Here is a 10,000-nt window from a genome sequence, read left to right on the forward strand (position 1 = left end):
AACGCTGAATCTTCTAAACTCTTCATAGTGTGCAACCTTGCTGTGGCAGAAGACAATTAAAATACTCTTCTGAACTCATGTGATATTAATTAAGCAAAGAAAGACAACATCACTGGCCCGGAAAAAATTGCGATGATCTTACGATCATTGCAATTCTCTTGATATGTAAAATGTGAGCAAACTGTCCCGAAATTAAATTGAGATAATTTTGCATTGGTATAGTAAGCGAAAAAATTGAATAAATATCTTCTTGTGCTGGAGTCCCCCTCATAATCCCAATTGAATCCCAATTGAATGATACGGTGCACTTTCCGGGTGTGTAGAAATATTGTTTTTGATCTTAAACCTACTTTTTTATGGGAGTTTTCGTCCCCGTCGAGTTCGTCGTTGCCTCTAGCGTCGCAAATAAGTGTACATGAAAAGAAAGGTGATTTTCCTGTTCGACGCCTTTGTTCAGGACCCAGATATCCCAACAGCTCTTGAGATCGGAAAAATTAATCTAAAATATAAATAATTAAGTGGGTCTGAACGCAGGGTGGCATGAATATGTCCAGTGTATGTCTATCCTACTTGTAAAATAAGAGGCTGTTAAGGTAATCAGGTTCCTGTCACCATCCGAATGGTACTTATCTAGTAATAAAGCAGCGATACCTTTGACTTTCTGCAGGCTATTGGAAAGCACTGTCGTCATCTTCAGTCCATAGTGCTGTCCCAGTGCGGGAGTTTGTCATCTAAGGGCATTGCATCCCTAGCAACAAAATGTCGCCAGCTCAAGATGCTTGACGTTGCCATGACAAAGGTATTGAGTAATCAAAACAAACAACACTCAAGTCTACTTGAAAACTACTTTAAAATGTAACGGTGCAAAGCTAACTGGGAAATCAGAATTGTCTCTTTGAGGATCTTGAGATCTACGACGATGAAACAAACACAAAATTCTCGCTTAGCAAACGTTTATGACAACAGAAGTGTGTTCTTTACCGTTTGCCGCTTCAAATGACCTTGTATCTAGCTAAATAGAGCTAAGCTCTCTAATGTCTGATGGCTTTCTTGCTGCGTCACCACACCAACCACGTTGTATCAAAGTCCCCATTATCCAAAAAATTGGCTACAATGAAAATCTGGAGTATTCTGACGAAGAATGGAAAACTTTGCGGGAGAGCCAAGAACAAAGACGTATTGTGTGCTTGTTCAGGGAAGTAAAACCCATGCCTTCTTCGACTTAATTTTTATCAAGATTTGATTAGATCCCAACAATTTGAAAAGTTAGCTTAATGAACCCCGACGCTAAATCGGTATGACAAAGAATAGCCGACGAGCTATACTTGTTACTGACTAATGAGAGGTTTCCATTTGACAGATAGATATCGCGTGTCTGCATCGCGTTACCAAGCGACTTGGCAGCCATTTGCAAGAGCTGTGTCTCATGAATTGTGGCCGACTTGGAGGGGAACAAGTTCTGCCTATAATCCAGGTGATTAATTCAGGTTTCATTTGTCGTTTCCAAAACTGTGGAATCCTGGTCAATTCCAACCTTCTCCTCCAGATTAATTTCCTGCCTTCCCTTTTTTTTTCTTCAAGGGGATCATTGTTTTATTGTTAGCATTTTTTTTTCTTCAAGGGGATCATTGTTTTATTGTTAGCATTCGATATTTTAGTGAGCTCTCCAAAAAAAAGCAGATAGGTACCCTCTAGATTTAACCCCCATCGGCTGATTACAAACTCCTCCGCTAAAAAATAGACATGAGAACACGGGCTTAATTAATTAGGGGGATTAATGAGGTATATCAGGGGTCATTCAATCTGGGAACATGCCTAGGTTTGTCTCGAAGATAATATATAGATTTAACCAAGCCTAAAAGCGGCGCTTCAGGGTTATTTATTCTTACAATAAGTTAACCCGGCCTAAGCCTGCGTTCTAATCGAAACCCAGTACCTGGTCAGAGGTCAACTTTGAAAAAAAAAGGACCTCGATGACCTCTAAACTTGAGCCCGCAATATGGTCACATGATACTTGTCAGCAGTTACCTTGTTTTGACAGGTGTCAATTGTCCATAACATTTATGTCCAACATCAAAGATATACCCTGTAAACTAGCTGGAGTATGGCCACCTCGATGAGCTCTAAACTTTACTTTAATCTGCGATATGGTCACGTGATACTGGTCACATTGGCATACATGGAGGGGCGGACGTACATATGGTCGTGCAGTCGTACGGTGGCCAGCTGCGGTGGCCAACACCAAATTTTCTCGCACAGATGGGTTGCCATATTTTCTTACCCATGGTGCTCCGCGCAACGATTTTGAGCCACGAATAGTAATTAAAAGTGAGCTGTTTACCTCTTTAACTTACCTTGATAGAACAAAATTTATTTCTAACTATCTTCTCACTAATAAAGACGATTAGTTTCAAAAAATCAGGCAGAGACCACTGTCCTGCCATGAGGAAGGTACTTCACTTCCGGTTTCCACCATAGGCTCAGAAAAACATCTAGTGCCCATGCTCCCTACAATCTAATCCGTTTATCGAATCTGAAACATAATGGAAAAGTTTTCAATAGTTTCTGCTATTTCTCTGTCTAATCCTTCATGAACGTTTATATCCTTCATTTATATTTTTTTGAAGAACCGCTGTCCAAAACTGACAGTTCTCGATCTTACGGGTACGAACATCAGAAAACTGAACGTGGAAAAACTTCAGGTAAACTGGATACAAATGATCAAGTTTTGATTCTTGATTTCAGGACCCTAGGGACAAGCGAAACCTTCCTTTGGATGCCTTACCCCTTTGATTAGATTTTGGTCATCTATTTACGTTTAGGAGTTCTTGTACACTCAATAGCACTCCACAAAACATTAACATTATTAATATCCGTGTTGCACATGCGGCACCCATTTTTCCGGACATTTCTAGGCCACATTCTACAAAACCAAAACTTAACATAAAATATCCAAGCTCAAGGTTTAAAGACAATACGTGCATACAGCAATAAATTTTTCATTTTCTGTCGACTTCAAACCTCTTTTTTACCAATCCAGTCAGCGAATACGCCCTCATATTGTTGCTACAACCCAAGAGGAATGGAATGATCACGAATACTTAAAAACAGAGCAAAGTTATATTTCCTCGGCGTCGGCGTTTTCGTCTCCATGCATCTGGCAACATGAAAAACCGTTATCGTGATGATGAGGCAGTTTGAGAATACTTCTCCCATCTGGTACAATGTGAACAAGATGGAAAAACGCGAAACAAATAAGATAGTGTAAAGTCATTGAAGTGGCGTTTCGATAAAGTTGTCGTAGCAGTTCCTTGGTTTTAACTCCCAAAATTCATTCATTGGAAGGTGGGCTGTTGGACGCAAAGGAATTCGTTTGAGCCTAATCGGCCCATGTTCCTTCCCTAGTAGACCTAGAATTCCTTTCATATAGGGTATTCTCCCTCCTATCGGAGTTTTCGTGAGTAGATTTCCCTGAAAAAATGTTGTTTTGTCTTGTAGGCTGGCTGCCCGAAGCTCAGGGAACTCTTTGTTGCCAATCTGTTACTTCACTCGACGCCTATAAGTACTGATTTGGTGAGTTTTTTTTTTTTTTTTTTGGTGACTGATGTGGTAAGTTGCGAATGAATTAATTTCTACCTAAAGTTTTTCAGTCAATCCTGATTTTCTCTTGAAACGGCAATTTTTCAATATGGCTCTTTTTTAGGAACAAAACGGTTTTCCCGAGCTGGAGACACTTTGTTTGGCTTGCGGATCTTTAGCAGGAGTCCCCAGGTCGGATCGATTCCTGTTCAGGTATTGAAAAGGGTCATTAAGTGAAAACTTCGAGGAGAGATCAATTTCGTTGTGTTATTACGTGAGTTCCAATTTCGAAACAATTTCGTCAATTACTTTATACGTTCTAGTTTCACCTTGATACACCTGGTGAAAGATTTTGAAACGAAAAAACCACTACAAAGCCAGTCAAAACCGAGAAAAACGGACTGTGCATACCTTTGCAAGCCCTGATTGGCGCCCTGTGGCCGTGGTTGGTCTCTATATGGCACTCAATTCAGTGAAACCACCAACCAATGGAAATCATCTGTGGTAGCTCGCCAGAATGGCTATTGACGCTATAAGTCCACTAGAAACCTTTGCGTTTTTTTGGAGACGGAAAAACTAGATTTTCAATGAAGTTTAACGCTATTGTAACATCCCTTTCGCAGAATCTTGAGAACATCCATCAATCTCAAGAAATTGGATGTAAGAGGTCTTCAGAGAATCACTCCTGAGGGAATACAGGTGCTTTAAATTTATTCTTACATCTCAAATGTTGGCATCAGCACCACCATCGATTGTTGCCATCATCATCGCTACCATTATAATTTCTACAGTAACACTTACTAATAACATGTTGCCAACCTGGGGCCGGTTGCTCGAAGCATGGTTAGCGCTAACCGTTGATTAAGAGATATTAAAGCCCATATGTTTCCATGGTATTTAAGTAATGTTTAAAAGACAACCAGCAGTATTAGACCAGATAAAACACGTGCTGTGAAAAGAAGCGTGTCCTTCTGGACTCAGAACAATGGTTCAAATTTTAAGAGGAGAATATTAGCTTACAAGAAATACGAGCTATTGCTTATGAGTATTCTTTATATAAAGAATACTAACAAGGAATGTTTTATCAGGGTTTATATAATAACCAAATCAATGCGCACGCTCTGATTGGTCAATCAGCTATGGTTTATTGTGCGAGTAAACTCACGGAAAAATCGCGCGTCTTCTGAATTATTATATAAAAGCAATAGACCACAGGTTTCTATGGTTTATAGGCATGATAAACCACTTGCAATTCGAATGTTGGAAGAACTCTCGAAGAATTCGTAAATCACTCGCCTGCAGCTCGTAATTTACGAATTCTTCTCGTGTTCTACCAACATCCCGCGTGGTTTATCAGCCTATAAACCATAGAAACTTGTGGTCTATTGCTTAAATAAAGCTCATGCACGTGACGTGTTATCGGTGTTTTAATTGGCTATTAGGGTCATGAATTATTAATGAATTTTTGAACGCTGGTTAGCGCTAACCACGCTTCGAGCAACCCCGGCCTTACCTCTCGTGCTATCAGTACTTAGATAACATAACCAATGCCATTTTTATGGTCGTCTTTACGGAAATCAATTTAGTGTCTCTAAAAGTAAGCCCTTTTCATACTATGGGTTATCTAACATACTGTAAGTTCAAGTGTTATATTTACAACCATGTAGTATCCATCTGTCCCGAGTTCTTCAAGGCCGGGGAATTTTATCAAGTGGATAAATCACTATCCAGAATATAAAATATACTTCACTTTAAACGTTGACTAGGTTTTCATCCACCCATTTACAACTAGATGTGCTTACAGTGTGTATATTCGCTGAAACGTGAGCAAATAATGTACTGAAATCCTTGAACAGATTGAAAATGTCAGATAGTGACTTATGCACCGAGGATAAAGTTATCCAGCCTTCCAAATAGTACCTGGATGGCGTTAGCACCAGGAATGGAAACAAGCCCACAGCCACCCTGAACTGAGTTTTTCTCAGTTCCTGTGTGAGCCTTTTCAGTATTCCTAGAGCTAACGCTCAGATGAATTGCATGGGTATATATAGCACCGATACAAACTGATAGATAATTCTGTTACATTTTTGAGGCCTCGAGCTCTTTCTAAGTGCAAGACAGCTCGATGTAAGTTTCTGTAATAATTAACGTGATAAAATATAAATGCCACACAGCAAACGTTTAAAAAAAGAACGTATCCCTCCATCACAAACTATATCAGACTGATCTTGAGAAACTCATCATGAGTTAGGAGAAGTTCTCATTTCTTGTTTTGTAGAGATTACCAGTGACTTCTCTCGAGGAGCTCTATTTCTCCGACACACATGCAAATTTTGCTTTGATGTCCGTCATAACTGAACAGGTAACATCACTGGCTTTGCCAAGAAACGGTGACTGTTTTCGTCTGCAGATCATCATTTGGTAGCCTGTTAATTATTATTGCGTTAAATATTTCACATTACTGAGGACATTTTCTTGGGAAAGTCCGTATTGTTTTCGGCTTTTAATATTTCTTGTCTTCTACCAATGACCCTTTGGCATCCCCCAAGATATTCGATTAATTAATAAACATTAACGGCTTTCCTAAACTGCCAAATAAATGTCCCCTAAAAGGGAATTTTCATGGATTCCACTTTTCCCTCGCTGTTGTCCCTAGAAAAAACTCAAAAGGGTAGGGTCTAATGCCCCCCCCCCCAATGCCCCTAACATCCTGAAGTTATTTGCGTTTCCTTAAATGTCATGAAAAGTTCACTGACGAGATAATTTTCATGGAGATTTAAAATTAAAATACATTGGGTCTTATTTCTTTAGCTTCATATGAATTGCATACAGCCAAGAGGAAATCATGATTTTATCTTGCTCAGGCTATAGCTATGACGACCATCCCTTAATTAGGAATGTTTCATGCACTTCCATTTTTTTCATGACCCGTCTCACCTTTCCGATATCGATGTATAGCTCTATATAATTGTCTCTGCTTCTGTTTCCCTAGCCCATACAACTATGCATCGTGTCATCTTACATCCAATTTCCCCAATGCATATGATAGGTAATTACGACATTGTGCTTCCAGGGGGAAGGGGTGACAAATCCCTTCCCCCAGCAAGCAGGATATTCCCTCCCGTCCCATAGGGGATGAACTAGCATTATGAATACCATTATTTTCAGTTGCTTTCTGTTGCAGTCGTGTGATGTTTTTCATATTATGTCCTATGCTTTTATCCTTTTTTCTCACAAAATGGCCATGGATGGTATTTCACTCTTTACGTTTCATTTCTAAACTGTCCGTCATATTTTTTTTCCAGTGGCACCATAGCTTAGCGGTTTTGGATGTCTCCTCCAACAGTGGCATCAACGACCAATCTATGGAATTGTTCAGTAACTTTGGAATGCCAAAACTGCGAATCTTGGACCTCTCTAGCACCAATGTTACAGGCGACGGTGTTAGGTGCGTTATACCCATGTGATGGCTGTATAGATATGTGTTTATGTTCGGAATTTGCATTTATGGCCGCAGTTTGATCCTCTAGGGATTTTACGCCACATCTCGGTATTTAAGCCTTGTCGCCTCTCGCGTTAGTCACTCGACACAGCCAGTTTTACAGCTCGCACCTTGCCGAGCTTAATTTTTCCAGTATGCTGTTTACGTTTAGTCTCGTAGTTTACGGTGATGTAATTCGTTTTTTCTCCGCCACTACTTTATTTCTTGTATGTTAGCTTTTTCTCGTCCCCAATAAACACAACTGGTCGTGTCCTTCCTATTTCAACGTGTTGTTGCCTTTCTGCTGATTAGGATTTTAGAAATAGATGCATAATCCCTCTCGAGCGCTAAGCGTCCTAAATTGACGACGATAGTCAATTTAGAGAAAATTAGGAAATGTCGATAATCATAATTTTAAAGGTAGAGCATGTGTTGGTTCCTTACACATGCGGGATCTGGGACGAGTTTGTGCATTGTGCAAAAATAACGTGTATCAAAACTTGAGAATCGGTGGAATTGTTTGGAGACTGAACCTCTAGCCGCCATCTAGTTTAGACAACCAAACGATAAAGAAAATCACACAACTGTAAGAAAAAGACACTTCTTCTTCATAGAGAGCGTCTCAACTCTAGTGTATGAGACGATGAGTATGTAAATGTTTGAGTCGTGTGTCTTTCTATTTCTCTAGGAAAGCCATAATGAGTTCCCCAAAGTTGAAGCGTTTGAATTTAACATCGTGCCGAGGAGTCCCACGGGGCTTGAAGCAGTGGCATGATGAAGCCAAACTGACAAATCTATATTCCGTGCTGGTTAACCTGGGGTCTGGGGAGCAGTAAAAGCGATGGCTGGAAAGACAGCGGCGTCGTCTAAAGCCTTGGAAGGTTGTTGATTGCGCATGCGAAACTTTGAGAGCTGATCATCAGACGGATCGTTCCACTCAGATGGAACTTTGCTACAACGCTCACAAACACACAAGAAACCTTCCCCTGATTCCTTCCTTTTGTAGCTCTCTCGTCGTATTCGAAAAACATTCCACCCAATGTTATTCTATTCGTGCGGTACTGCGGATCATGTTAAAGATAAGTAGTATCAGTCCCGGAAACTGTAAATGAGGTCACTATCTTAGAAACCGAAGGGATAAATATTGCCGGAAACGTTCTTCCCGAGAGTGGAAATAATGCTAATGCTAATGTTATTCAAGTATTTTGAAGAGTATTTCCACTATATAAGTATGGTGTAAATAAAGTCATATATTCCTTACCTTCAACTTCAGTTCAGTTGTCATCCTCACATTCAATAATTATGAGTCAAGCAGACTGAATAAAATAAGCTGTGCAGTCTCAACGTTCTGAGCAGTGTCTTTTAGATTAACTGGAGAGGTTGGTACCGCTGTAAACGTCAAAGAGATGTGAAAATGGCAATGTCGAAAAAAAAAAAGCCATTTGTTTAGCTGAATGGTTCACAAGTATTTTTCACTTTTGAAATGAATGAATGAGATGGAAATAAGTTAACCCCGGAAGAGGATACTAGGGGATACTCGAAAAAACCCAAGTGCTCCTCGGCATCAGTAGGCCAGTTAGCTTCGAACTCCTTTGTAGGAGTCGAATCACGACCGGAAGGTCGTAGGTTCGAGTCTCGCAAAGGAGCATTCGGATTTTTTCAGAGTATCCCCGAGTCACCATTGACAAAACTTGTTACTTTCAGGGGCCGCGGAGTACGTTTGAAAGAAGGAGGGGGCAAGGTTTTAATATGGATAACGGAAGTGCGAGGGGAGGGGTGGGAGGAGAAGTTTAGGAAAACACCTGACTTTTCACCACGTTCATAATAATGGCACAACAATTGTTCCTCATGTAACCTCGTTTACCCTGGCATTACTGTAATTTAACCCTCCTATTTTTTCCAGAGACCAATGAAATAAATTGAACGTGAAGGTCTATGAGCATGGGCAATCACATGATTTATTTCAAGTGCGATTTGAAATGAATAAGTACAATTATCATTTTTACAATGACTGCAAAATTCTCGCGCGCTCACTGGTTAATTTTTATTGTCAATAAGCCGACAGACACATAAATTTATAATTTATGCGAGGATGACGTGATATTGCTCGCGTCAGATTGAAGTTATTCGCATTTTTGTCTCGCGTTCTTCTCGTGTTTTGACTTAATTTTGACCCCTCTGCCTTTTTGTTATTGTGAAAAACAAATTGATGTCAGTGTTTCATGCGTCTGTCCTGTTATTGATCATGAATTTCGTCATAACATTGTCAAAGTAGCTGTGGATCCACGAGGCGATAGCCTCCAGAGCTTGGTTGAAAACGTCCTATATGAAAAGTAAAATTAGTACATGCAGAAATTACATGCAGATAGTTGAAATTAGCGCATTAATTAAAGGTCAAAGTTGACATACTCTCAGCCAATCAACACGTTGAGATTTTACATGTACATTTAATGAAACAGCTGTACGTAAAAACCGGTGATGTCAATTCGTCCCGTTCTGTTGCATAATTACCCCTACGGCCTCGTTCAATTTTGGCTGACCTCAGAATTTTTCTCATCCAATTATTTTCAAATTGGACAGCATGTAGGCCTATTACATATACAAATCATTTAGCCAAGATTTCCCGTTCCGATTCCATCCAGTTTCAAACTTTCGTCTTTCTGTTACCCACAGTTAATTTCAAGCTTTGATTGCAAACAATATGGCGGATTGAAGTGAAGTGAGGTACAGGACCAGGGAAAATTACTTTCGTTCGTTTTTAAAGGAACTAGGCACGATACAATGTGCTCTTTTCTTTTTTAGTGAGATGCAAGGTGGTTTTCTGCACCTTAGCACAGAATACAGTGTACAGTACGACAGGTTCCGAAGGTTCGGAAGTTCCTACATGTAAAAAGATAATGTGATATTCTTCTAGACAATATCCCAAATGCAACGAAAAAA

General features: G+C 39.9%; 2 protein-coding genes across 3 annotated transcripts in view; both read left to right on the plus strand.

Annotated features, from left to right (window-relative positions):
- Window positions 1-8,327, plus strand: part of LOC137990952 (F-box/LRR-repeat protein 6-like) — a 10,202-nt gene extending 1,875 nt beyond the window's left edge. The window contains exons 3-11 of the mRNA XM_068836075.1: window positions 668-799; window positions 1,361-1,474; window positions 2,628-2,702; window positions 3,499-3,573; window positions 3,704-3,792; window positions 4,203-4,278; window positions 5,858-5,941; window positions 6,885-7,027; window positions 7,749-8,327. Of these exons, the coding sequence (XP_068692176.1) occupies window positions 668-799; window positions 1,361-1,474; window positions 2,628-2,702; window positions 3,499-3,573; window positions 3,704-3,792; window positions 4,203-4,278; window positions 5,858-5,941; window positions 6,885-7,027; window positions 7,749-7,896 (936 nt within the window). The 3' untranslated portion in view covers window positions 7,897-8,327. The remainder of the gene's footprint in view (window positions 1-667; window positions 800-1,360; window positions 1,475-2,627; window positions 2,703-3,498; window positions 3,574-3,703; window positions 3,793-4,202; window positions 4,279-5,857; window positions 5,942-6,884; window positions 7,028-7,748) is intronic.
- Window positions 8,328-9,697: 1,370 nt separating this feature from the next.
- Window positions 9,698-10,000, plus strand: part of LOC137993551 (F-box/LRR-repeat protein 6-like) — a 15,169-nt gene continuing 14,866 nt past the window's right edge. The window contains exons 1-2 of one of the 2 annotated variants that reach the window (XM_068839475.1): window positions 9,698-9,784; window positions 9,863-10,000. The exon at window positions 9,863-10,000 is cut by the window's right edge and continues 381 nt beyond it. In XM_068839475.1, coding sequence (XP_068695576.1) covers window positions 9,987-10,000 — 14 coding nt within the window. In that variant the 5' untranslated portion in view covers window positions 9,698-9,784; window positions 9,863-9,986. The other variant, XM_068839474.1, reaches the window with a different exon arrangement.

The sequence above is a fragment of the Montipora foliosa genome, chromosome 2, assembly GCF_036669935.1.
Source record: "Montipora foliosa isolate CH-2021 chromosome 2, ASM3666993v2, whole genome shotgun sequence".
In the NCBI taxonomy this organism is placed as follows: domain Eukaryota; kingdom Metazoa; phylum Cnidaria; class Anthozoa; order Scleractinia; family Acroporidae; genus Montipora; species Montipora foliosa.